General features: G+C 40.8%; 4 protein-coding genes across 18 annotated transcripts; all 4 read right to left on the bottom strand.

Annotated features, from left to right (window-relative positions):
* Positions 1-352: 352 nt before the first annotated feature.
* Positions 353-14296, bottom strand: LOC115690540 (chromatin modification-related protein EAF1 B-like). Of its 10 annotated transcripts, none has more exons than XM_056314220.1 (25): positions 13929-14296; positions 13354-13505; positions 13017-13209; positions 12864-12918; positions 12650-12747; positions 11106-12531; positions 10890-11009; positions 9845-10126; positions 8269-8439; positions 7901-7981; positions 7415-7472; positions 6826-7334; positions 6683-6736; positions 5586-5673; positions 5288-5463; positions 5137-5190; positions 4890-4970; positions 4618-4755; positions 4383-4499; positions 3757-3854; positions 3429-3641; positions 2967-3324; positions 1400-2669; positions 881-1282; positions 353-786 (listed from the first exon to the last, which is right to left on the bottom strand). In XM_056314220.1, the coding sequence occupies exons 3-24, from the start codon at positions 13160-13162 to the stop codon at positions 1020-1022; spliced, it is 5856 nt and encodes a 1951-aa protein (XP_056170195.1). In that variant the 5' UTR covers positions 13163-13209; positions 13354-13505; positions 13929-14296; the 3' UTR covers positions 353-786; positions 881-1019. The 10 variants fall into 10 exon arrangements, with proteins under 10 accessions (XP_056170195.1, XP_056170194.1, XP_056170189.1 ...); XM_056314219.1 differs by having other exon boundaries at positions 881-2669; positions 6826-7178; positions 7257-7334; positions 13929-14295; XM_056314214.1 differs by having other exon boundaries at positions 881-2669; positions 13354-13508; positions 13929-14295.
* A 641-nt stretch (positions 14297-14937) lies between these two features.
* Positions 14938-19047, bottom strand: LOC115690541 (pentatricopeptide repeat-containing protein At5g48730, chloroplastic). Of its 4 annotated transcripts, none has more exons than XM_030616916.2 (5): positions 18591-19047; positions 17473-17879; positions 16374-17103; positions 15834-15923; positions 14938-15610 (listed from the first exon to the last, which is right to left on the bottom strand). In XM_030616916.2, the coding sequence occupies exons 1-3, from the start codon at positions 18996-18998 to the stop codon at positions 16395-16397; spliced, it is 1524 nt and encodes a 507-aa protein (XP_030472776.1). In that variant the 5' UTR covers positions 18999-19047; the 3' UTR covers positions 14938-15610; positions 15834-15923; positions 16374-16394. The 4 variants fall into 4 exon arrangements, with proteins under 4 accessions (XP_030472776.1, XP_056170860.1, XP_056170861.1 ...); XM_056314885.1 differs by having other exon boundaries at positions 14938-15538; XM_056314886.1 differs by having other exon boundaries at positions 14938-15484.
* Positions 19048-19848: 801 nt separating this feature from the next.
* On the bottom strand, positions 19849-22304 carry LOC115690545 (uncharacterized). 2 transcript variants are annotated; one of them, XM_056314258.1, is made up of 6 exons: positions 22054-22304; positions 21876-21959; positions 21670-21754; positions 21424-21533; positions 20640-20751; positions 19849-20383 (listed from the first exon to the last, which is right to left on the bottom strand). In XM_056314258.1, exons 1-6 carry the CDS (start codon positions 22087-22089, stop codon positions 20160-20162), a joined length of 651 nt encoding a protein of 216 aa, XP_056170233.1. In that variant the 5' UTR covers positions 22090-22304; the 3' UTR covers positions 19849-20159. The 2 variants fall into 2 exon arrangements, with proteins under 2 accessions (XP_056170233.1, XP_030472783.1); XM_030616923.2 differs by having other exon boundaries at positions 21424-21512; positions 22054-22303.
* A 2598-nt stretch (positions 22305-24902) lies between these two features.
* On the bottom strand, positions 24903-26794 carry LOC115690546 (uncharacterized). Of its 2 annotated transcripts, XM_056314986.1 has the most exons (3): positions 26627-26794; positions 26233-26339; positions 24903-25287 (listed from the first exon to the last, which is right to left on the bottom strand). In XM_056314986.1, the coding sequence occupies exons 1-3, from the start codon at positions 26630-26632 to the stop codon at positions 25182-25184; spliced, it is 219 nt and encodes a 72-aa protein (XP_056170961.1). In that variant the 5' UTR covers positions 26633-26794; the 3' UTR covers positions 24903-25181. The 2 variants fall into 2 exon arrangements, with proteins under 2 accessions (XP_056170961.1, XP_030472785.2); XM_030616925.2 differs by lacking the exon at positions 26627-26794 and having other exon boundaries at positions 26233-26558.
* Between the last annotated feature and the right edge of the window lie 771 nt (positions 26795-27565).

Raw genomic sequence — 27565 nt, 5'->3', positions numbered from 1 at the left:
ACAACTCTTCAACTCCGAAGCTGAGTCTCACCGAGACCAGATAATGCAATCCGTCTACAGAGCGGCATGCATGTTTAGACAAGCTGATGACAGTCTCTTGCGGCTCAGCATGTAAAAGCTTTTGAGCAAAAATGTTCTTTCGAACTTATGTTACTCACTAAACTACAAAATCAAGGCATCAATATGGCATCTTAGTACAAGCAGTTACATTGACCAGAGGTCGTGATGATGTCCCTGGTTCTCATATGAATTCTCAACACCAGAGAATATAAGCTACAGAAGCTACTCGTGACAATCATATTCCACGCATTACAAAACTCGACAACAAAATGAGAGATGGCAATAAGTCCACTAAGGAAAAAAAGTGAGGCCAAATAACTGCATTGAGAAGATCAGTCTATACACCAGGAACCATTATATTCACACAATGTTCTAAGCCTTTGCCTGTGACAGTAATTGCTACCCACTTGATCTGAAAGGGTAATTACACGTGCAACAGTCCACTTAGCCAAGAGAACCAAAAAACACCTAGAGGAGAAGGAAAGGAGAGATGAGACCTCTGTACAAAAAACTCTATACTGGTCTCCTCTCGATTAAAACCTGAGAAGTGTTACTATACATGATTCCAAAAAGTCAATAAACAAACGATCTGCTACAATCCTTCAATTAACCTTTCAGATAGCTTGAAGTAAACGGTCATAGCTCCTAGCCATTCTTACTTCCAAGGTCTATTTTTGTAGTAGCCAACTCCATTTGCATGGATGCTCACAAAATCAGTATCAATCCCTGTTGGATGATGCATAAGTAGAATGAGACAAGGAAGGAAATGTCAATGAAGATCCAATATCACCTAATGTCAAAAATTTGCAGTAAAACTTACCTGTACAGAGTTGTCACAAGGACACGCTCATTCATCACTTGGGGGAGTAATACCTTGTTTTGTCTAATGAATTGACCATTCGAATTCAAGATCTAGCATCATGCTTTCCGGAAAAAAAAAATTTCTCTTGCATCACATGTCAATTTCCTTGCCCTGCTTGCAAATGCTGCCTTTGTAGCTGAGGAGGCAACTTTGGCAGTGGTTTTTGAAGTGCTTCTTGTTGCTCTTCAGACTTTAGAAACTGTTCTTGCAGCTGATACTGTTGCTTGGGTGACGGCCGAGGCATGAGGGGTGGCATCATAGGTTGTGACTGCTTCTGCCCCAGCTGTGTCCCTAAGCAATCAATGCTATGACCATGAGAAGACAAGCTACCTGGTTCTCGACATCGCTCTGTACTCTGGCCTACATATGGTATTGACTTATTTCCGGCCATATTTGCAGTAAGTGGTCTTCCAACAAAACCCACACGAGGAGGTGGAGCTGACAAACGAGAAGCATATAATGGTTGAGACTTTTTACCAGGTGCTGCATTAGCTGAATCAACAGAGGCTTGAGCTGCCGTTGCAGCAGTGTTTTCCTGAGAAGTACTATTATTCACAGGTCTCCAGTCAAGTTGAGCTTGGTTGGTTTGAGACTTAATAGATGGCTTGGATGTCATTGGATGGCTTTGTTGAAAGACAGCATACGGTGGTCGAACGGGATTAACCAGCTTTTGTGTGGGTTGTTGATGTATGTGCAGTGCCTGTAGATGGTTAGAAGCTGTCAGTGGAGATGTAATGGCCTTGTTTGGAATGGATGACACATGCTCAGCAGAGCTACTATCAGACTTAGAAGGAATCTGCTTTATTTGCTTTGACACAGGAGATGTGGGACCAGAAAGCAGCGTCTGCTGCAGCTGGGGATGATTGGGATTGGAAGGAATCTGGGATTTAGGTGGTCGGACAGGATTATTTACCGTTGACCCAGGATTCCTAAAACCTTGACCTTCCGCGAACTGCAATACCTGATCGCCTTTCTCCACCCCCCGGCTTCCTGGAGCCATAGAGAGACCATTCAGATGCGAAGGGTCAGAAGAGAGGTTCTGATTCACCAAGTTATTTCCTCTCCCAATTCCCTTCATAGCTTGCTTCTGTTGCTGCCTTTTAGGAGGGGGCCTGCTATATTGTTGAGGTTGCTGTTGCTGCAGCTGACGTTGACGTTGCCTTCCAGTCTGATTAGTCGAGCAACTAATAGTATTATTCTGATGATTTAGGCCAAGAGCATGAGGTTGGAGCGGATAATTCTGAGGATGTTGAGGAGAAAATATCGGCGCCATTGGTGAAGAGGGTGTTTGTGGTGACATGGGCATTGACTGCGATGGTGACTGGGATTGTTGCAGGGAACTATTCTGCAAAGACGGAATGGGAGACTGAGGTTGTGGTTGCACATGCGACGTGACAGCATTATTAGATCCAGAGAGCTGCTGCTGAGGCTGTTGGAGATGCTGCTGCTGAAGCTGTCTTTCCTTAGCAATACGGATTGCATAAGTTTGCTGTGGCAAATCAGTTGCTTGATTCTGCCCCTGAATATTAGGGCGATAATAAGGACTATTAGGCAGATGAGGTTGTCGAGAGGACGATTGATATTGCTGCTGAGAATGGCCTGGATACATCTGAGTTGGAGTTGCCTGATTAGAAAACGCACAACCCAACCCATTAAGAGGAGGAACGCCTTGAATATTCCCTTGAGTGACCTGCTTTTGAAATCCCGGAACCAACCTTTGGGTTTGCTGCTCCGAGATATGGTCAGGCTGGTATCAAAGAAGACAGCTTTCATATAAGTTACCAGAACTGATGTATCGCATCAAAATTTATGGAAGAATGAAGGCACAATCTGATAATGACAACACTGTCCATCTTGTTATGATTTCTGTGATGGACATAGAAATCAAAATACTTCGTATGCTATTAAACTCACATATCACTCCAATTTTTAACTACCAGCCTTTCTCAAATTTAAGATTGTTTTCCAGCACGATCTATTCATGTAAAGGAAACAGATAAATCAGCATGATTTTTCAATTTATAAAATAGATATTAAACCTCACCCTCACCGAATGCAGAGCCTCACGAGGTTGCAAGGTTGAGTTTCCTTGTGCAGAATCAGGTCTAGGGTGCATATTTACAGGACTTGGCATACCCATCATGCTGCTAGTACTCAGCACTGATGACGAGGTCATTCCATGAATCTCCAATCGAGACATTGGCATGCTTCCATCCATCCCACTATTCACAACCACACCGTTTCCACCAGGCTTCATACGGACATCACAATCAGTCACAGAGAGAGGCCCAGAAACAGATAGGTTGGGTTGTTGCATGTTCACAGGAGATGTCATTTGATTATAATGCTGCGTCGTATTCTGCTGATCAACTGGCGTAGATAATGTTCTTGGAAAATTAAATCTAGCATCCATGATAAAATACATAGTCAAGAAATGATAGATCAAAATATTGAGAATGAAATTATTAGAGAAGAACATCATGCTCACTCAAGTATAGTAAATTACCTGCAAGAGGCTGTGAGTGCATCAGTACATGACAAGGAGTTAGGACCAAGAACCATACTGCTTGATCCATGTAATGATGAAATTTCCCCAGATTTATTTTCCCCGTATGTAGCAAGCATTGGTGGCACAGCCCATTGGTTTGATGATGCTAGATTACTAGCTTGAGAACCTTGATACACGGGGGGCGCAGTTGTTTCACAGAGATCAAAAGGTCTTCGGATAGGGGGAAAACTACTTTAGTCTCATGTTAAAGATCAAGAATAAAGCTACTACATCTTGTCTTGCGCAAAGAGATTCAAAGAAGATGGATGATGAGCATCGTACTTACGTGAGAAAAACTCCATTGAGGTTATTTGGACAAACTTGAGAAAGAGCAACAAAATGAGAGTGGTGGACAGGTATTTGCTTTTGATTATGGCTGTCATTCTTCAACCAAAAGGAAAATAAAAAACAAAAAACCTTGAGTCAGGAAGCATTTGAAATACAACAAGAAAAGTTAACAATGTTTGCTTCAAGATCAAAGGTACTTCTTGCACCCAGATTGTACAATCCCAATTATTTACCAAGTTTTTGAATTCTTATCCGCTGTATATTCTATTGCCACCACCTTTTGTTGGTTACTGGTTCGACATCTTTATGGGATAATGCTTGAGCTAGGTATGAATGTTGCTACTATTGATAACATATACATTTTCAACAGAAATATGTAATGACCAACAGGTGGGTACACCATGTAGCATGTTTTTTACAGGCCAACTCCTACCTATCTAGGTGCAATATGGGCTCAACGTAAACTAAAATCACATAGAGACCTCAAAGTATTCCTACTCAAAGCATAAACCATTCGACCAATCAGAAAACGCAGACAATGGAGACAAAGAAAGTACTATCTTTCTTCATTTGATCAACATTTTAACTCTGCAATGTAACTAGTCCTACATCAAGGGCACAAACCGTAATTCTTTGGTAATGCTGCTTCTGGCTAATTCTAATTATTTTCTCAAAGTGTTCGTTTAAAGCTTGTTCCACCATAGGCCCTTGCAAGTGCTGAAACAACTGTCTTGCACTTCCCTGCATGAAATATGGCATATCATTCAATCAACTGAAGCAGGCAAAATGTTGTGTTGGAGGTAAAATATGCAATAACATTAGTTCAACTTGTTGCAGACAGGAAGAAATAGAGATTTGCCTTAGGAATGCCTGGTAAAGTAAACGGATAAGAATGAGACGACCCCGAATCTTCACCGCTATCAGCCCCATCACCAGCATTCTTATCCATTAAACACTTGTGACGCTCCTTACATTCTTTAGGCTTGCGGAATAGACACTGGATAAAAACATTGGAAGAAATAAAAACTTGAACAAATGGACCTATCGACCAGCTTGAGCAAATGGATATATCAACCCTCTAAGAGTAGATGGGTGCGTCACTCTCTAACAAAGCATATGACAGAGATCTACCTTAAATTGTAGAGTGTTATTGATTGCATCGCTGACCAGCTCCCAATTTGGACCCATATCATGTACCAGGACGATAAGAGCCTAAGAGCAAAGTACCATTTCGGAGACACAAAAATATGTGTAAGGAAGGGAACATTTCTATCATGACTAATGGACTTGATCTAGAATATATATTCCAATGGTAATGAAAACGATGTTGTAGAAAATATGATATTTTTTCAGGTAGGGCAATTATGACAAAATTAACCTGGTCCTCAACTAGTGACCAAAGACTTCCAGAACCTGGCTGCACTGTGGACATCTGCAGTGATAACAAATGCTCAGAGCCACCGCAAAAAGAACACATAAATTAGTGACAGCAAGACTGAACTGATGACACACTGTTAATTAGGATGTACCTTAAATCCTTTCACTTTCGTGCTCCTATCATGACCGTTAGTCGAGTTTACCAATTTGTTCGGGGTGGACATGTTACTCATTTGAGATGCTACAGGAGAAGGGATGGACCCAGTCACTGACGTGATGTTGTCAAAAGTATTATCAGGTGATTGCTTGATCATCTTTGGCTTCTTGGCTGCATGTTCACCATACAAACTTTCGTCAAAATGATCGAGAATGTAAAACTGAGAAAAGACCTGACACAATGTTTCCTCAAGAAACCTCATCAAGAAAACATGAGTTGGGAATGAGCCTTACCACTGGCTCTATTTGAATCAAAATAATGATTCTCTAACCTCTTCTTCAATTGATCCCTCTGTGCAACAATGGTGGCATTAATGAATACCTTTGTCATCAAGCATGGATGATACAATAGTCATATGATGTCAGGTAATTCAAGAAGGAAGCAACATTAAAAAAAATTTCAATCTCAAGCAGAATAGATTCCACTTTCCTATGCAAACCAATAATGAGAAGTCTTCACCTACTAATTGATTTTTATTACAGTCACAGCACAATACAAACCAGAAGAACCCCTCCATCTGTTCGTCCACTAATTTCTCCCCATAATACGCCACGACGGTTGACAATAACAACAAAAACAACAGTTCCGAAATATGAAACTACCCTTTATAAGGGATGTGTACATAGAAAACAACAATAAACTTGGCGTTTCCCTAAGTGTAACATTCAGATGATCTCGTGACTTAGAGAAACTCTTCTGAAAGCTGCAAGCATACAGTAAGAGATCTTGAAGAGCATTAGATGCATCATATTTTCAAATAAATATAGCAATAAGTTTATGCAAATTACCGATTTGAGATTTTCTCTTCTTATTTGTTACCGGGTACAAATGAAATTATGTAGTGTTCATATCATCAATTGCAGACAAGAAATAAAAGCAAAGCTCTTCTAAGTACCGTGCAAAATGAGCAACAGCAGGTGTGCAGGAATGATGAACTGCATGTAAATGTCTGACCACATATATCAAAGAAAAGTTTATAGAAAATGTTCAAATTGCTTATATATACATATAACAAAAATTTCCTAGCTAGAGGCCGCAATAACATTATCTAAATATGTCTAAGGAGGTCTGCAACCACCAGAACTTAACCGACAAAGAAGATGAACTCAAAGCTTTTGCCAGCCACTGCCTGCACATAGACTTCTGAAAATAATTCAATGAGAGGGAAAATATTATCCAACATGATCACTGACAATCTAAAAGTTGTCTTTTCGTAAACCAGTAAGATTTTAATACCAAATCCAATTGCACTTGACATAAACTGAGGAGATTAGATCACTAAAGTGAAGACCATAGGATTTCTACCCTGCACACAATGAATGAAAATTACCTGTTCAATGTGAACAGTGGAATCCAGCTGCCAATCCTGCTCGTATGGAGAACTCTGCAGTGGAGAAGAATCAATCATACTGGCACCGAAGAAAAAGAAATGCAAAAGATTCCCTGAATTTGCCAAAAGGAGTAAGTCAGCACCAGAAGCTTTTGTTTCTTTTTTTTCTTGGATTTGATTGAGGCGTCCGCAGAGTCATACGGCAACTGCTTTTCAAGGCCCCCAACTGACTCAGCCTCCATAATTTTCTGAACCTGTGATCCACTATGCAGTGTACTCTGATCGTCCTGAAGAGAATTGGTATCTCCACTAGAAGCATCACTTTTGGTATAACCCCTCAAACCAGCTCCACCATTCAAGGGACTTAAGACCCTCTGTCTGGGAGTAGTTCGCATGCGCTTTGGTGGAACTGGACCAACATCGAGATTAGCAGCTCTCTTGCCCATAAAAAATGACTGTTGCGTCCCCATTCTGTTTTCTCCATAGGGTAAATCAGCTGCCATTTCATACGATCCAGAAGTGTATGACTTAAAGCGTTTCTGATTCTTCTGGAAAGGTTTTGACAACTTGCTACCTTTGAAGGTCCCAGAAAGATTGTACATGCATGTCTCTCGCTCATTTTCGTTATGAGGAGTTGCTTGGTATCCATAGACTGAACAAAATAAACTAATAAGCAACCCAAAGGAGGAGAAAACTGATAACGAACTCGGATATCCCAAATCCTGGAATCACCTGATATTGTCTCTGGCAAGGATGAATTGACTTCCTCCTGCATATTACTTTCCGTATTCTGAAACATTACCAATACAATAAGCATAAAAAACGACCAGTCAACGCTCACATAATTGTGCCAACAATATTTCCCAATAGGCAAAAGAAAGGCCACCCCACATGATGAGGAATGAGGGTCTTCTAAAGCCTTTCTGTGAGCCTGCTTGTTGCAGCTTAAAATTTTTATCTATATAACTTCCCTCCAAAACTTGAAAATTAAAAATAGTTGTTGTGAGCTTTAAAAAAATGGAAAAACACCTGTGACTCCATATGTCAAATATTCGCATACTTTGAATGGTTTTAGGAGTTTCATGTAAAAATGAAGAACAATCAAACTGTAAGAGCCACAAATTGGAAGAAGTAACCAGTAAAAGCTACTCCAGTGTAACAAATCTCAACACAAATGGAAAAAATCCATGTATTAACAGCAGCTGGGAAGGTACTTGCCTCACACTGTGTCACACAGGATTCAACAGACTTCCTGTATGTCTCCATTGCACCAAAGGAAATTGTGTAAAAGATACTATCCTGCCAAAATAAATGCAATCTGCTGTAAGTTAAAACAACACCTGCAAGAGCAATCTGCAAGCATTCAATAAAACTAAAATTTGCTGAGAGTGGATGCTTCAATGATCTACAATTTCACTGGCACTACGAACACCATAGTTCAAGCTGTGCACTGACCAGAATGCTGATAGCATATGCTAAAAAACCGAAAACAAAAATCAGGGAGGCAACGAGAGGACACATTTGATAACACCAAGTATGTTACATCACTATCCAGAGACATTTACAACCAAAGAGTGGACACTTACTCCTGTAAGATGATTGTCATGGGATAATTGGGAAATCTCCATGTCTGTCTCTTCCTCTGTATCTGTTAATGCCTCAGCTTTGAAGGCAGGAACATGTAGCCTGTTCTCTTTCAAAAACCGCATGGCATATCCCTGAACAGCAAGCGAAGGAAATTTTGCGGAACATAGTACCTGCGTGCCACACCAAGAATTCAACAGGAGCCACAATTAAGATGGTTGAATGTCATATTGCATAGTCAGCTAAAAACTGAACATAGAAACATAGACATGACTTTCTGACTAACAATTAAATAAGGGTTATACATGAGAGGCAAGAAATAATCAACTCTACAGCTACAGAAAATCTTCTATCTACATCACCTACACATCCAAGCCTGCCACTATCAGGTATACAGACTGACACAATAAGAGTCCCCGCACTCCACAGATCGCCACCTTGATAGGAGCATATTTGGGTTAACCTCGCAGGGCGCGGTAAAAGGTGTGAAAGATATATATATGTTTTACCTGAAGAACTATAAAAACCTTAAACTTTAGGGATTGCAATTTTCTCAACCCCAGAAAAACACTACATAGAACCTCTCAAGACTCTCTCAAGATGTAACTCTCCTCTCTGCATCTTCCTCTCCACACCATCGTCGTCCACACTGAGCCATTGCTAAGCGGTGTGCCCAATCTCTTAGTTGAGAATCAGATTTCTCATTGTGCTACCATCGCAGTCGCCTGCAATCATTGGCATGCCACCCATTGCAACCTCTCTCTCTCTCTCTCTCTCTCTCTCTCTCTCTCTCTCTCTCTCTCTCTCTCTCTCTCTCTCTCTCCACACTGAACATTGTCTCTTTGAAGCATCATCATGCCACAGATTGCCACTGTGCCCCCAAATATTGGGTAAGGGAACAATGTAAAGGGTCTGAACTTTGGGGCTAAGAGACACTCTTTGGAACACTTCGAGATGAAGCGGGGGAAAATCGAATATAATAAAGAGCTGCTTATAATTTCATAGAGGATGTTATCTAATTAAGATCTTTTTGGTCTATTGGCTCCTTTTTAGAGAGATAGGTCCCCCATAATACCTTCAAATCCTTCACTTTCATAAATCTAATAATTAAAAGATATCCAATAACAAGAACTCATCAAAATGAAATTTGACCAAGTCCTCTAGTCACACATCCTTTCTGCAGTTTCTTCTTTATATTCCAACCTCAAAGAGTGCAACTTACTTTGATCCAAGTAAATATTTGCCTCAGAATATATTAACAGCACCTTCAGAAAACCCTCGATTCAGAATGTAGCATCTTAATCATACTGTTTTTTAGAATCAGTAGGATCACACGCATCTCAACGAAGGGCTCCCCAAGCCAAGGCAGGAAAACTACTTAATAAGAAGGCACAAATGAATTATAAACATAGATCCATAAAAATAACGTCAGAGAACACTAATCCTTTTTTTATATAAAATATTATTTATATTCATGAATCATGAAAAACCAGAGCAAGATGCATTAATTTTTATGCCTATCACAAATTAACCAAGCAGCACTATTGCATGAGAGAACAATTATCTTCGCAATGATACCTGCATCTTCTGGATTTTTCTGCTTTTGTCATGATGCAAATCATTGTCATCTCTCTTCCTTGGTCCATCTTCCAGACAATGGTCGCTTTTCATGTCAAAACTTGCATCATCACCATAAGCAAGCATATCCGCTACATGCCAGAATTGCATCACAGCCTTCGCAAAGTTGAATGCTAACTTTTTCAGCTTTTTCTGACGATATTGTTCTTCAAATCGCAACTGTGATGCAGAAGCAATTTGATGACATAATTGAGCTGCAGCAGTCATTTTCCAAACACGCTCCTAAAGAAGTACAAAATGAACCAAGGTTTTAAAGTGCAGCAGAGGTCACAGAAGCTGTAACCAAATTATTGCAGAAGCAGGCATAACAAATATTTTATCAGAAATTTGGGATCACTGCAGTGCTTATGTTTTGCAAAATCCACAAAATGCAAATAAAGAAAGACTCCATGTAAAAATGCAAAGCATTAATCTTCAACTTAAATAATGGAAATTTTTAGATAATCTATGTCTTGACTTCAAGAAATTATGGGAACCTTGACTAATTTCCAACCCTTTGTTTATGATACAGTAAAATACAAGTGCAATAATTCAGAGATTTTACATGTTAAGTTTTTCCAAATGAAATGATTAAGTTTCTATGGACATTCAAATGTGATATTATTTGATTAAGCATCCTTTGATTGCTGCATTAAACATGAAAGAGCATTAGTTGAGTCATTACTCTAGATTGTGAAATTTGATTTTGTTTTAATGGCTATGTTTTAATAGCCGAGCTGCAGTTTCAGAAACTGCGGTTCACAATAACTGCCATTGCCAATAACCATGTTTGCGTAGAAAAGTGATATTTTCCTCAAACTGCATGAATGCTGGATAGCGGTAGACTACTCGCTGCAACCTGATCGACCACACTTCCGTTGGCCATACTCACCACCATCGGGCCATCGGCTAATATTCAAAACTATGCACAGCAGTGAAGCTCCAGAAAAAAGAGAGTAATACACAGGAAAGAAAATAACTGCACGGTATTATCATACAACCAAACCTGTGCAAAATCATTTGCCAGCCATGCCATTTCTTCAAGGACATAATACCAGTGAGATCTCCGACGGTTCTCCAACTTTATAGCACCAAAAGATAACTCAGCAATCCTCTTACGACGTGCCTGTATATTGCATAAGGTGATATCTGTGAATCCTATAAGACCCTTCTTTCTTTGTCAACTACAGTGGTAACTAAATAGCTGCTACAATAAATTTACCTCAATTATTTGTGCCTCTTCCACGACACGATCCTCTCTTGCCTTATCTACCAAGTTCAAGTTGTCCAAACAACAAATCTTAGGGTCTAAAAGAACAGCATGATCCCTCTCTGAAGAAGAACTTTTCTGTTCACAAGCTAAAACATCAATTCCTTGAGGTCTTCCAAGGGGAATCTTTTCCTGGATAATGGGATTGCCATCAAAACTTTTGCTTCTATCTCTTTCAATTGCTGACGCAACATGTCCAATCTGTACCATCCCCCTGCCTCCTGGAGAATTTTGCACCTCCTTTTCGGGGCCAGATCTTTCATGCATTTCTTCACCTTTACAAATGGCACCATTAGCTACATGGGCATGAGCATCAGATTTATTCTCATCTTTTGAAAGAGCATCATATTCAGTACTTTTGCTGTCATTTGGCTCTTTTACAATTTCTTCAGAAATTAACTTCTCACTAGCCTCAGGTTCAGATGGAAGCATCCCGGCATTCACAGTGATACAGGCAGTTTTTGAACTATTATAAACATCACAATCATTATGTACATCTGCGCCTGTACTAGTGCGGGTACAGGAAGATTCTGAGTCCAAACCCGTCACACCAAATGCAGCAGCCTTATTTTGACACTCATTTACATGGTTTCTCCGGTCACTATGTTCGTCTGCAAAACTACTCACTACACCAGAACTAGTTTCATCTTCAACTTTTGCTACAACTGCGGACGGAAGATCAGTATCAGCAAATGCCGAATTTTCTCTAGCTCGAATATCTGAAACACCAGAATCCATATCTACTGCATTCTTCGTTAAATCAACTTTAACTGATCTAGTACTTCGGTTATCCCTTGAGATTTTAACTGCAACATCCAAGTTACCACCAGGATGGTCGCTCTCTGCATGAACAGAAGTTGATTCAAGATCCTTCTCACCATCTACCCCAATATCTGACTGAATTCTTTTGTTGCCCTTGGCACTTGAGCATTTCGGTCTAGTGATCATCAGCAAACTCTCTTCCTTGTGGTTCATTATTTCGGATACTGAACTCTTAGGGTCTCTAAAACCCACTCGCATGGCTAAAGATAATCCATGACAACCATGACCGTGAAACATATCAGCAGAACTTGATCGGGCACCATCACGGTTTGGCCTTGACCGATTCCTTCGAGCATATGGACGAAATATAGCAGACTCTTCAGAGTCCTTGGCATTTTGACTCCCATCAAATTGAGATGACTGCTTAGAAGGAGCAAACTTATTCCTTCTACCACCACGCATTGAGTTCTTTTCTCCTTCAACCAAATGGCCCTCACCATTAGAATCTAATTGATTATCGACACAGTTTGAACCACAGAGAAGTCGAGGCCTATCACTACTCTCAAGAGAGTCCCCATGAGGTGATGCAGCCAATGCAAAACTACCCCTTGCTTCACTGTGACAATGATAAACACATATGTTGGTAGGCGGGAGAGAACAAAGTATTAAATGATCCATTCAACAGCTCAACTAAAAGACCCTCTATAACCATTGAAAAAACACTCAAAGTATACCTGGTTGCCACTTGCTCCAAATGTTGATCAGTAAGCGAAGTTGATTGCACACTGGCTGCAGTTGCAGTGCTATATTTAAAATCCAAAGGATTGCCTCCCTGAAAGTGAAAACCATGCAAAATGATCATTACTACCTACATAAGTAACTTGAATAATTAAATTAAAAAAGGAAAGGTCTAACTGCCAGAAGCATCAGGAAAAGAATCTATTATACTTTCTCAAGGAATTCCAGCTCTCTTCTCCGTTCTTCACGATAGTCATATTCCAGTCTGTTATCGGCAAGATTAAGTTTGCTTTAGATTCAGCCCAAATATAGGGCAGAATGAAATATTAGATGGATGAGGGAAAAGGCACAATGAAGGGTCACCCAAGTTCTGTTTGAGCCTTCTCAATTGCTGCTTGGTGTGGAGAGGCTTTGATACTAGTGCCAACTCCACAGTCAGCAACTCCACCCATGGAAGAATCAACCTCAGCATTTACAAGGAGAGTGGACTCTCCACTACATCCATGCATTCCAACACTTTTTTCTACAAGCTTCCGCCTTCCATTGATTCAACAATCTACAATGACCTTGAAAGATTATTCAACTAGATCATGATTGAAGCATCATTCTGTTGTCAGATTGAAGTAGACAAACAACTTGCCAAATCAACAACATAATCAAATTCAGAGCAATCTTGAGCAGTAAAATTAAAAAGAAATACCTCCTCTAAATCTGGATATGGTGGGAATTCATCATTGAAACCGAGAACCAATGGGTGTTCCAAAGGGCAACGTTAACAACTACATTGATAATTAACACACTGCTCACAAGGACTACCGTAATCCGACAGAAAACCAAGAACAGAGTCACCTGCTACTGTCAAAAGGGCACAGGCACCGAATTACAAAGAATCCTCTGAAACCAATAGTACCAAATTCCAATAATAAGAACTTCCACTTATGTCACCCTCGTACATGAGCACCTTCACGAAATCCAGTGCTTCTACTTATAAGCGAAAACAGAGCCTAAGCTAACTCTCTCTCTCATTGGCCAGCTCAGTCCTAAGTTATTAACGTCTCCACTGCCACACTCCACCAGCACGCTAACATATAAGACGACAAGAAGCACGTACTCGCAAGCATTAAGCCCAAAACTCCCAAACCCTAAGAACACCACGTCCGTTTCCCCCCACAAACTGAACTCCAATGCACCTTCACCCCACGGCCCCCCACGAAACGCAACGGTAGGGCAGCCGGAAAACGAAGCGGGCGCGACAAGAGGAGGGAGAGGAATCACCTGAATTGCGACGATCAACCGCGGAAACGTATCGAAAACCACCGAGGCACGGCGCGCTCTCGGCTGGGCGAAGAAGAAGCGGCAGCAGCAGCAGCTCGAGCTTGACCTAGCTATCGGCGTCCGTGCGCAGAATGCGCGCCGCGGTGACGGTCGGAGAGGCGCTGCGCGGGTGATTCTGCGTGCGTGCGGGAGGGAGGATCCATCGGTCACGCGTCCATCGATCGTCGTGCTCGAACTTCGTCAGCTTTGGTGATCTCTGGTTTTTGATCCCCCCCCCCCGTTCGAGTTCGAACCGGGGAAGCGCACGCGAGCGAGCGAAGCCTGTTCGAGAGAGAGCTTGAAGCTTGGGCCGGGCATTGAGATTTGGCGAAGAGGAGGAAGACGATCGATGAAGAGGGCCCTGTGGAAAGTGGCCTCCTTACAAAGTGGGCTTTTCGTTAAGAACGCAGTGCTTTTTCTTCTTCCTTTTTCTGAACTTTTTATTAGGTTAACACCACGAAAAATCCCAAACCGGTACGCCTGTGATAAATTTACCTCAAATTAATTTTTTGACCACCAAAACCCCCAAACTGATACACCTGTGATAAATTTACCCTCCGTTAGTTTTAATTAAATTTTACCACGAAATTGCTAAGTTAGATGACACGTGACAATTGACGACGGGTGTACCAGTTCGGATGTACTAGTTTAGAATTTTACCCACTGTTTGTTGAATGTGTACCATTTTGTGATTGTTCATGATATTAATCCAATTTAACGGAAATAATAGAAGGTAAATTTGTCACAAACATATAAGTTTAGAGTTTTTTATGATCAAAAAATTAATTTGGAGTAAATTTGTCACAAGTGTACTAGCTTATGATGAGATTTTTTATGGTCAAAGATTTAGTTTAGAGTAAATTTGTGTACAAGAACTACCTGAGATGAAACAGGATCAATCAGGAGAGATCTTCAGCTTAAATGACGTCCTTGCTGTTTAAATTTGGGGACACAAGCAAAGAGTCGATCGTAACAACAGCATAATATATTAGAACAATTTTCCCGGGCCACTAAAATCGAATAGACGGTTAGACTACAATCTGTCCAATGCTTTATATGATTTGCACCGACATTTTGACCAAATGCGAGACCCGGTACAAAATAGGTTCCCCAACAACTTGTAAGATCATAAAAATGTTTCATGCCTTATAAAGAATGTACAACCTTCATATGATTTTGCTTTTCAGAGGTCAGTGGAGATTCCAAAGTTCAGAGGAAATTGGGAGTGTGCATCCTCTGGTATGACCGGGGAAGATGCTTCGTTTCCATCAAAGTTTCTTGTGATATTCGCCGCAGAGAGTATAAGATTTTCGCCTTTCAGTTGCTCAGATTCTTATCCAAAAATGCCTCAAAGAGTAGGCTATAATTGCCTATAGCTACAAAGAATGAGTCACCATGGCTGCACATACAGTGTTGTCTGATCAGTGCTCTCCGTAGCTATCTCAAAGCTATTATTCAGAGTGTCTCCGCTTGTTCTGCTCCATTTCTTGAGCAAATCGACTGTACTTCTCTCTGTTCTGATAAGGACCCAAATCCAATAACAGATTTGAACAGTCTCTTACAAAAAAGGTCTTGCGAGAAAAAAATTGAGTCATCATCGAGAGTGATCCAAGAAGCAGATCTATTGCGGAAGCCTGAAGTGCCTAGGAAATTGTGTTTCACACAGAATAATTATAAGAAAGAAGAAAGAAGCAGGAAGTAGAAAAAGTTTTTTTTTTTTAATATTTTCCTCTCATATTTTTTCTCCAGCAATGCTTGTTTGCTATGGAGAAAAAACAAAATGCTTCAGCTTAAAAGGTCAAGGAAAAAGCTGCAGAATATATCATGGTACATATCTCCTCATTTGTGGAAGATTTATAATTTTACCTTAAAATTGCGCAGAAACTGGAGAAGCACTCCGAAGCTGCCGCTCCAAAATCAACTTTACTTTCATGATGCAGTAGCTTCGGTGAAACCCTGCATGACGATGTTAGGCATTTAGATTCTGAGGAAAAGACACATCCACACAAAAACTCAAGGTGGAAGTAAATTCATTCATTCATCGAGGCCAAAGAGAGTGGTCTCTCTAAACGGTCTCCCTAGGCATAAGCTTCCCATAGACAATTCTGAACTTGTGATAATAGGGTAGACAAATCTAATGGTGCATACAATGACATTTGAGATAAACATTCACTCCAATGATTCTATCGGCTCTTGAATACATGCATTTGGTGTGTCAACAGGAACAACAACTGTTTGGACTGCATTTGGCATGTTAAGTATAATTAACTATTCGAACTCACCTCTTGTCACCTATCTTCTCATATCAAATAACAAGCATTCACAATCGGGTGCCAAGAAAACAAGAATTTATTCTTTGCTTAATGCATTGAATCTAAAACAATCATTAGAGCAGGATGCACTGACCTGAAAATTTCTCACTGCAAGCTAGACTTCTCCATCTTCTGTTGAACTTTTCCAATCCGATTCATATAGATTTTGTAGTTCCTTCACATGGCTCATCATCTTACTGATTGAATAGGCTTTAACCATCGTTCTATATGTAATTTTGTCTGGTTTACATCCTTTTTGCTTCATCATCTCAAGCACATCCTTCATCTCTGCAAAGCATTCCACCCTCCCAAAAGCATCCACTAAGCAATTAAAAAACACTGTATCTAGCATTACATCGGAATTATCTATAAACCGCAAAACACCTTTAATTTTATCAGCTTTCCCAGCTTGTCCATATGCTCTTACAAGTGAACAAAGTGTGACGCAGTTTGGCTTAATCCTCTCTGACTGCATTAGCCTAAACAAATGTTCCATCTGTTTTAAATCCCCAGCCCTCCCAAATGCATCTATCAGAACATTGTACGTCACACTTGTCCAGGAGTATTGGTACTTCTGCATGTATTCCATCACTGCACTCATTTTCTCATAATTTCCAGCTTTTGCATAGGAATCCAGGAGAATATTGAATGTTCTAATATTGGGCTGTATTCCTGCACTCTGAAACTTCTCGTAACACTTCTCCATGGTTACTATTTGCCCACTGCTGCCAAAGGCTCTAATTGTAGAGTTCATGGTCCAAACATCAGGCTCGCAGTCTGGTTGACGTAGCATTTCTGCTATTGTTGACTCCATCTCTGCAAACCTTTTAAATCATGCTAAAAGGTTACTTCTCTAGCCATATCATGTCCTTCTAGTCATTCAGGATATATGGGAAGAAGATAGCAGGCCAAATAAGAAACATCGAGGAGGAGGACATGTTTGTGCAAGCTCCAGTAGAAGTGGCACATATATAGAAGTAACTTCAAAGAATCTTCATACATGTGAGTGTACGTGCATGCACGTGTTTAACCAGAATTTTCTCCAGATCATTCCTACTTTCTGAAATATCTAAATGGGGAAGAAAGTTATAGGTGTGACAGATTATCCAAAACCAAACACAACCTTTCAACATAATCTATGATCTGAGAGACAAGATGGAGCTTCCGAAACTAAAAGAGTAATTAACACGTACATTTTTGCTTTCCCATAAGCATCAATTAGGGTGTTGTAAGTGATCGTGTTGGGTCTAATGCCTTCAGCTTCCATATCAGAAAGCAAGACCTGCACCTTATCAAATGCAAAAACTTGCAGGCATGACTTTATAAGGATAGAATAAGTATGGACGTCCGGCCTACAGCCTCTGGTGCTCTTCATCTGCTCAAGGATAAAAAATGCCTTGTCAAAGAGACCACTCCTACTGTAAGCAGATAAAAGTGCTGTATACGACTCATGATTGGCAACACATCCTTCATCCATCATAGCTTGAAAGAGCACATGAGCCTTTTCTGGTTGCTTACATTTCCCAAGCATGACAATCAACTTAACATAGGTGGCAGGGTTTGGTCTGTACCAGAGCTGCTCACGCAACAGTTCAAAAACCTGAAAATAAAGCATTCAGAAACATTATGACATGAGACAAATGCATAGGTAATAACTGAAAGGTGCGTATTTTCCAAGGAACACACAGATAAATGATGAAAATCTATTAGTCGAACTGTCAGTGCTCATCAAGCAGAGAATGAAGCAAGTGTCTCGGAGATTTCTTAAAGTTCACTTAATAGTAATGGCCCCTTCAGAAATGTCAACCCAAACTTACTTTTTTCCAAAAAAGATCACAAAATTCAATGCCATGTTGCCCGGACTTTGAACCCATCAAACCATATTTCCTACATTTTATCAGCAAAATACTCAGGAAGCTGTTAAAGCTCAACTTGAACACAAATTAGCTCGGAACTTAGCAGAACTAGTTCGAGATGATGGCAAATTTACTTGATCAGAGCAAACCAACTGAATCGTGCACCATTTGTTACTGCAATGTTTTCCTAGAGGGAAGCTACTTTGACCCTCTTAAACGATATGTAAGCAACTGATCGAACAGAAATGAAGCTCAAATCAAACAAAACGCCCCCATCAAGACCACTTCCTCCAAATTTTTGTTACCCAAACCGCCAATTAACAGCAGCAGTAGAGCAATACTCCAGCAACAAGCAATTCCATCTCCATAAAAAAACAGACTTTCCTCACACCCAACAAGATTCCACCAGAAGCAAGCGAAACCAAGACATCGTCGTAATCAATCGGTTCTCTGACCTTGAGCGCAGAGTCCCAGCGCAGGGCCGTGATCCTCTCGTGGAGAGCTTCGAGGACAGTCCTCGGGAGCAGCTTCCTCGAGTTGCTGGGCCCGCGCTTCTTCTCGATCACGGCCATGGTGGCCTCCCTCCGCAGGATCACCGATATCGCCTTCTGCGACGCGATCTTCCGGTTGACCTCCTCCTTCCTCTCCCTGGACTCTCTCTCCTTCAGCTTCTCCGCGTCCACCGTCCCGCTCCTCCTCCGCCGCGCTCCTTCCGTCAGGGAGAGCTGGCCGGCGTCGTCGGAGGCGGAGGACGACGTGCGGATGGGATTCGCGCATCGCGTCTTGCATTGGCGAGGAGGAATCGTCGGAGGAGGAGGAGGAGGTGGACGCTGAGGATAGGGAGTGCTCGAAAGTGAGGCCATGGGACTCGAGCTCTGCCTGCGAAACTACCAACCGAAAGAAGAGACGATATTCGTCAATCCTTCTTCTCTTCCTTAGGTTATTATTATATTATGCTTTTTTTTTGGGGGGGTCAAAAGTTTTTTTTCTTATGCTCGTGGAGCTTAAAATTAGAATTTTCATTATGAAAAAACTTTTCAAAATTCACATATATTCACGTATAAAGCCATCTGAGTTTTTTCTCCTAATATTGAGAAATTCAAATTTTTGTGGTTTGAATATTTTAGGAGAGGAAAGGTATATTTAAGATAAGAAAAGAAGACCGGAATTTTCAAAAGAACTTTTACAAAAATAGAATTGCAAATGCTTCCTTCACTTTTTTCATGCAAATTTCAAAATATCCTCTAACTCCTTTCAAATTTTCGAAATTTTAAAAAATACCCCCTAATCAATTTTGAGAACTTTCCTTCGCTTTACCTAACAAAAGAAAGTATTGCTCAAGAAGAAGCTCTTGTGAAGTGCACAAGCATATGAAGAATTAAGATCAATTAAGATCGAGCGTGAATAACTTAAATGACTTATAATTTCATACTGCAGTTCCTAAAATTTATCCTTTTGAAATTAGCGTGCTGAGCTCTATCATATCTCGTTTTCACTTTATTTCTCTAGGAAAAAGGTAATGTTCACACAATTAACCACATCATATAAAATTTCTAAATTCTTTTTTATTTAGCAAGTTATTTTCCTTAAAAGACCTAAGTCATGATTAGAAAGCAAATGCAAGAAACTCGTTTCTTTTCACCCACTGATGACTACATCTCTGATTTATTCATCTCCACGATCATATTGTTTTTTTTCAAGTACAACTCGAACTATGCATTAAGCATCTGCTATTCACGACTGTCAACAACAATGCTTACAGACTGCCAATACTTCCTATCACTCCATTTCAAGAAAGCTCTTTCAACTAATTCTGCATAAATGGCCGAAAAAGATAAGTTGCATAACATGGGCTATACCGCATATGATTCAGGAAACTAATCCTCCAGATCGAGTCCATTGATGAATTAGACAACAGCAACGGGTCGCTTCCTCCAAATGCACTCGATCTTGATCAAGAATGGCTAATTACACTTCCCTCGGACAAAAAAGAGGGACGAGAAAAAAATGAATAAAAGCATCGGTCAGCCTGTTTTTGAGTCCGTAGAAGCCGGACTACTCTCAAGGACGCTTTGTAATGAACTACTGGAGTCGTATGATTTGGTGGTCCTGGCAACAAATGGTGTCACCAATGATCGAAGAGATTCCGGCCCTTCCAACTCTATCCTCTTGCATAGGGCATCGCAGTTACTAATGACCTCTGTCAATCTCCCCTTAAGTTCCCCAAGCTCCACTTGTAATGCATGAACTGCATAGATTTCCAGAATAAGGGATGAAAGATTATTCATTTACATTTCTGAAGCTATAATGAGAAACAATCAGGAAATATGTCATATGAACTGAATTTCCCAGGTATCCGACCAAGAAAACAACAACTGAATTTCCAGGTCTAAACATATTCTGGAGAAAGCGTGTTATTCAACTCATGCTTTCTGTATTCGATCCTTTGGGCTACTAAAAGCAAGTGCGCAGCAAACAAAATCACAAAATCATGAGATAAGTACCTTCTGATAAATGTTGAGAGGTGGTCTTCATTGCTGACACAGAGTGATTAAATCGCTGGAGAAGTTTCACAGCTAAAGCATCCACAAGTTCTATCTTGTTCTCTATTTCTTCCTGCAGCAAAATGCACCAAATCTGAGCTCTGTGCACTAGAAACTGTCCTGGTTCTGATAACAAATATGATTGGCCGAAGGACAGTTCCCATAATATCACACTATCTGCCACGGCATATATGCATGATTGAGAAGCTCGCTCTCAAGTCCAAAGCGTAGCTTTATAGTTGAAAAGAAAAATACAAAGGACATTTCCTAACTGCTTTGGGTAAAGTGATTACTGCACCGCGTTAAAACAAATTGCAACAAGGAAGACCGAAGAGAAATGCTCAACCAGCACGAGAGGCAACAGGGGAAAAGCAAAGAAATGGGGATCTCCATAAATCCTGCGAAGCACATATCTACATTTTACAGGTCAACTATACAAAACTAGCTTCAGGTCTTTCAATCTTTCTACGTAATCTTCACCAGAGAGAATAACGAAAGATCAAACCAAAAGAAACGGCAACAAGTTGATCGCCCCCAAAGCCATAACACTCTTTACAGATTCCTGACTAGTTCTAAATTGGACCCTCTCAATATTCTTCCACTTCAAAATGGTCCATCTAAGCAAAAACGGGCTAATGAATTTATATAACGAAGAACTAGATACCAATGCCTTCTGATGATGTTTTCATTGAAAAGGTCTTAGTGTCTATATATAGTATAAGCAACGACTGACGTTAAGGCACACCTGTTTCTTGCCAATCTTTTGGACCTTCTCCTCCTGCCAATCACGGTACATTGAGAATAGCTCCAGTAGCACCTTCGGATTCACAGTCCCTATATCAACCATTCCAATAGCTTGAATTTCAAGATCTCATTACACCATTTCACTTCAAAACAAAATGATTCACTAACAGTACATTCACGAGCTTCAAGAAATAAGTAATACATAAACCAAGTCATAAAGAGTGTCGTCTCGAGGCCGATGCGTCACCTGGAGCCGACGAAGACGGTGGCTTCCTAACCAAAATGTCGGTCAAGCTGCTCTCGGACAGCAGCGACGTGAGTATGGGAGGCGTCTACAATCAATTGAACAAACGAACAAACACAAGTTTCAACCTTTGTCAATATCAATAGCAACTACCTGCACGTTCATTCATGCGCTCGCGAAAACCTAGATGTAGGGACTATACTACTCACGATCTTGAGGGACTTGAGCTTCTCCAGGACGGGATCGACGCCCTCCCGCCGCTCGGAGACGGTGGTGATTTCGTCGGCGGGTCTCTACAAGAGCAAACGACGGCCGTTCAGTAAGGATTCGGGGTGCGCCTCAGCGAAGAGCCGGACGAGCTGTGGAGGCGAAAGGATCGAGAGTTACCTGCGATCCCGAGAGCGTGGACTCTGAAGTTCCCATGGCGATTGCTTTCGGACAAGAATCCGGCGATCCGAATCGGGGGGTTCGCCGACGAGCGATGCGAGCGAGAGAGAGAGGGAGAATCGACGGTGCGATCCACCGAATCGCCACCGGAAACGGCGGAGCTTCTGAGCTGTCCGACGAGCGACCGAGCACTGTCGGAGTGGGCACGGTTCGTGGCGAGCTTAGCTGACCGTAATCGGGTCATCGGATCGGGTGAACCCCTGGCCCGCTGAAATATGAAAATTAACCAGCGTTCCCACACGCGCAAAATTGCGCGCATTTGCTAACCAAATAACTAAAAATTAAAATATTGAAATATGTTGAGAAAAAATGAGAATGGGATTATAAATAGAGAGATGGAAGGATTAACATTGTAGTGGTCCTAGTGGATACGTAGTTTCTATAAACTTTTAAATTTATTTTTTATCCGCGATCAATATTTAAAATAACTACCAAAGATATTTAAGGAAGGAAAAAGAGAAACAATCACCTAAAAAAGAGTAGGAAACCCTCACTGAGCTAGGGTTGCTGGCCCTCTCCCCCAGTTTTGGGCCAGTAAGCTCTCGTTGGGGGCCGCCAAGGCCTCACCCGAGGCTGGAGAGGGTCACCTGACTATGAGAAAGCCTTGGTGACCTCTGTCAGCCCTTCCCAACAACCACCACCGAGGGCTTGCCCAAGCCGTGGTGTCAATTTTTTTTTTAATCTAACTTAATTTGTATTTTTTTAATATTTTTTTGATATGGCATTTGGTGATGGTCACATCATACTATCAAATGTCACATGTCTTAAGAAAGTAATAAATTAAGACACGTCGGACGGAAGGATTTGATAAAACCAATTTGATAAGTTTTAAAACTCGATTATACTTTTTGCAAGTTTTATGACTTAATTGCACTTATTTCAATTTCAATTAAAGTTTTCTTATATATGAGATTTATGTTTCCAGTTTTGTTTCATGAGTTATGATTAGGGGTGAGTGGTTCTAAGTTACTTACAGGTTCCACCTGGAACCTACCCTCAAGTACAGGTTCCTCATTTTTTGGAATCTGGAACCTACCAGTCGGAACTTGGAACTTAGAACCTACCTTGTCACAGGTTCTAGGATAGGTTCCAAGGTCTAACAGGTTCTTTTTTTTTTATTTCTTTTTTAGTTAAACAAAAAGAAAATGAACACAACAATAATGAATAAGCTTATCATTTACCAAAGAGAATACAAAAGACTAATTTTCCTGACATTACGGTTCAAATAAATACAATTAAAATGAGAAGTCATTGCGTGAATCAATACTAAGGATGAGCGATTCCATGTTCCGTACAGGTTCCACCTAGAACTTGCCCATGAGAATAAGTCTCTCATTTTTTGGAATCTGGAACCTACTTTATCAGGTTCCAAGTCGATTATAGTATTATTAATTGAACAATCGTAATGAATCATCATATTTAATGATCACCACTTATTGTTATGATCTACTGACCATAACTTATATTTAGATACATGAAGAATACGAAATATTAACGAGTCATAAAATAAAAGCTCAGACTTGTGGTTCTAAATTATACACTCATTATCTAACGCCATGAAACATCACAGGATCACGCGAAGACATAAACCAAGAAAAAACACAAAAAACTTATTTAGATTTCAGGTTCCACCAACCTAGAACCTGGAACCTACCTGTCGAAACAGGTTCCTCAAATTTTTAGAATCTGAAACTTGCCCTATATACCTTGAAACCTGGAATCCACAGGTTCCCATTGGTCAGGTTCTCAGGTTCCAGGCTACCTTCAAATCATGCTCACCCCTAGTTATGATGGGTTGACAAGAAACCCGAAAGCTCGTAAATTTGCCCAGTAGCATGTAAACCAAAATAGATTATCGCTTCGGAAAAAAAAAAGATCATCGGGATTTCATACTAAAGGTAATTATGATCTCTACCAATCATACGACCGGACCTTCACCATTATGTTATAAGACAAATTTTCTTGGATATAGTCATATTGATGGTTTCGGCAATCTTCTCCAAAGTTATCTTTCGGAAAAAAATGGCTAGCTACCCCCAAAGGTGAGGATCTGCCATAGAAGTCACCAATTCAACTAAAAAAACATTTGTTTCAACAAAAATAAATAATTTGTAAAATATTTTTCTAACCACTTGTATTTCTCACAAAAAAAATAAAAACTATTTTTATCGTCTACGAAAATATTTAGACATAAATTGTTATCGATGTTCATTAACTAATTATTTCAAGATATATAAATGATTACTTTTTTAAAAATTATTTTTCAAATTATTTATTTTTCGTGAAACAAACGGAATCGTAGTTTCCACGGGTAGATAATGATAGACTTCGTGCGTGACTGTGATTATGCCTATTCTTATGTGAACTTTGTAACATAAGTTTTATTTGTAGTCGAATGGACCTTATTACCTAATTGATTCTATTACTTGAAAAACCAACAACAGCGCGATGATGAAGATTTGGATAGAGTATGAAAATTGATGAAGAGAAATGATATATATAACTGTCAAATTTGTGAGTAAATTTTTCATTAGAGAAAGTGCCAGCTTAAAATAAGGCAAAATACAGTTTTGGCTTAAATATATCCATTTAGATAGATGGAGATAGATTTCCTTCAACCAGAATAGTCAATTAATTAGCACCCTCAAATAATTAGTATTTTTGTTCAATTGTTAATCGAAAGATAAACTCATGATCAAAAAACACTAGAATTGGGGCGTTTACTAGTCTTTTCCTAATCAAACCACCACATTAACAATTTAATAAGGTTCAATTACGGGATGAAAAGGGAAATTAAAGGTCCTTTGCCTGTTCATTGATCATTGTTCTAAAATTAGGCAGAGATAACCAGCCCAAATTGAAGGCAACACAACATCTATAGTTACATTATACAGAGAAGAAGAATGCTTTCATTCCAAATCAGACACTATTCAGAAGCCAACATCAATGTCCTCCAAGAAAGCGAACATCATATGATATTTCTTCAGACTCAAAACGACATGGTATGATGACCCAGAAACACCACAGATCTGACCCAGTTCTAGTTTTCCCTATAACCATCCCCATGGTCATTTCTTGTTGTTGGCTTTACCACCACCACCGCCTGCATTAATCCCTCCGGCAGCCGCCTGTGCTGCTTTCCTCGCCGCCTTCTCTTTCAAAGCATTCGCATCTCTGAACACGTCCAATTAGCAACCAAAAAGAAAAGGAAAGTCATCTTGTCAGTAGCGCAAAACGTAAGCACTGAATTTGGTTCCAAAGAATCAGCCCAAAATTGAGTTGTCATGGATCTGATCCCTTTTCCATTCGTGGAATTAGAAAGCCAGAAACACGCATTCAACAAACCGAGCAATTCTACTCAAGGAGTGCCATTTCTAGGCCCAAGCCATGGAACCATGTTCAATCAATTGAAAGTGAACAAATCAGTATGATAGCTGAAATAGCCACAAACTCACAATTTGATCCTAGTCAGTCCAAGGGCATCATCTACTGTGATCTGAGATGATTCGAATGCTTTCCCCTTCATCTGGCATTACTGAGTAGCAAATAGCAACGACATTATGGATTAACAAAGATCGGGGTTCCGAATGCATCCTTTCCATTGTCCCTCTCAAATAATTACCGCAACAAACATTTCGCAATGGCATTCTCCACACATTGCCGGACTCAAACACGAGACACAACCACTCCAGCTCCTCACTCCTCTGTCGGAACAGCAGGAATGTGGCTCTCACCCAAAACAGATTTCACTCTAACCTTATTCCCACCAAAAAATTGACCACAACTTTATACAATTACGAAAACGCTGCGGCTTCAAATTTCAAGTCAAACATTCCACAATTCGACACCATTCCTAGATAACCAAAGAGTCGATCCTTTTCGTGCGCCCACCCTCTATAAAAAAACACCATAGAAAAAGTTCGTCCTATTTGACTCATAGGCGCAACACGCAAGAAGACCGTGAAAAAAGAACAATTCGGGCGCTTCAAAGCTGGTGGGCGGTGCAGCAACATTAGCAATCAACCAGATGAAAAATGCAACAACCCCTGCATTCTTCCCAACAGGAGATGAGAGCAAACGGATACGAAACAACTGGGTGAGGAGGACCGAGAGCGATACCTCTCGCGCCGTTGCTCGGGAGTCAAACCGTCGCCCTTGGGCTGCTTGGACTTGTGGCCGCTCCTGGCTTGAGCCCTCTCGCGATCTCGCTCCCTCTGATTACCGCGTTCGCTTCGAGTCAAGGTCATACATACGCACTCGAGAAAAGACGACACAAAAAAGAAATAGAAACAATCGAATCCAAAACCCATCGATCTTCCTAGTCGCGTGCGAAAATCACGGATCTTCCGATAAGATTCAACGGGCAACCAGACGATTCGACGAGTCCAAAAAAAAAAAAGAAGGAAAAAAAAGAAATCCGGAGAAGAGAATCCGCGACAAGAAATGACAAAAAAACCAAAAGATCAAAATCCTCGTTGCTCAAGCGGAAAGAAGATTCCCATTGAAGGATATGAGTCATCCTCAGCTGATCCGAGCAACGGATTCAAACCCTGAGGGCCACGAGATTCATCGATCAATCCATGTAATCGAGAACGATGGCGTCGAGCCGGGGATCGGAAGGAGAATCATATAGAGAGAGAGAGAGAGAGAGAGAGAGAGAGAGAGACGCTGACCTGATCGAAGCTCCAAGGAGAGTTGCTCGTGCCTGCTCCGTGACGAGACGTCCGACGAATGAACGAAGGCAGAAGCGGAGGACGTGAATATATTTGACTGGGAGGAATCGAAGTCTCGAGAAGCCGCGCGAGAATCAATCTTCCCTCTCCCGCTCGCGATTAAAAAGATTAATTTTATTGAATTTTTGGGCGTGTCTCAGCCCTCCGCTGACATGGCGATCAGCGGCTGAGGAAATTTAGTTGGGCGAGGAAAATATGCGGTGGTTAAGCAACTGACGTAGCATGTATTTTCCCATCGCATCCATTTAAAAATTGACACGTGTCTCGAATTAAATTAAAATAATAATAAATGACGTGGAGTTTCTTCGTCCGGCTTTGTCTTCCTTGACCTCAAACAAGCCGCCATGGCCGATGACGCTGCTAGCTGTCCATTGCCATTGGCGTCGCCCGTCCCGGTGACGCTACTGCTCCTTTATGTTTGGTCGTCCATGGTTGTTGGCATCGCTCGCGAGCCTTCCTCCTCCACAGCCCGTGACGCTATCCAAATCTATACTCTTACTCTAGCAACTCTTTATTTCTCTGCAACTGTCGAGTGATGAGAAAATATTGCACAGGCTGGCCCCTTCACGTCACCATGGGGGCGGGCCATTCAGCGATTGACATGTGGCGCGGATGGGTCCCACGACGGACGACGAAGTCTCTCTCCCTCTTTCTCTCTATCCACAGTTCATCTTTCCCCATTCGCATTTTAGAGAACTCCATGTGATGTCATGATTCTG

Source organism: Syzygium oleosum, unplaced genomic scaffold (genome assembly GCF_021117445.2).
Source record: "Syzygium oleosum isolate NSW1041296 unplaced genomic scaffold, Sole_v2.1 Sole_v2.09, whole genome shotgun sequence".
NCBI classification, from domain to species: Eukaryota; Viridiplantae; Streptophyta; class Magnoliopsida; order Myrtales; family Myrtaceae; genus Syzygium; species Syzygium oleosum.
This window is presented reverse-complemented; position numbering and strand designations above follow the sequence as displayed.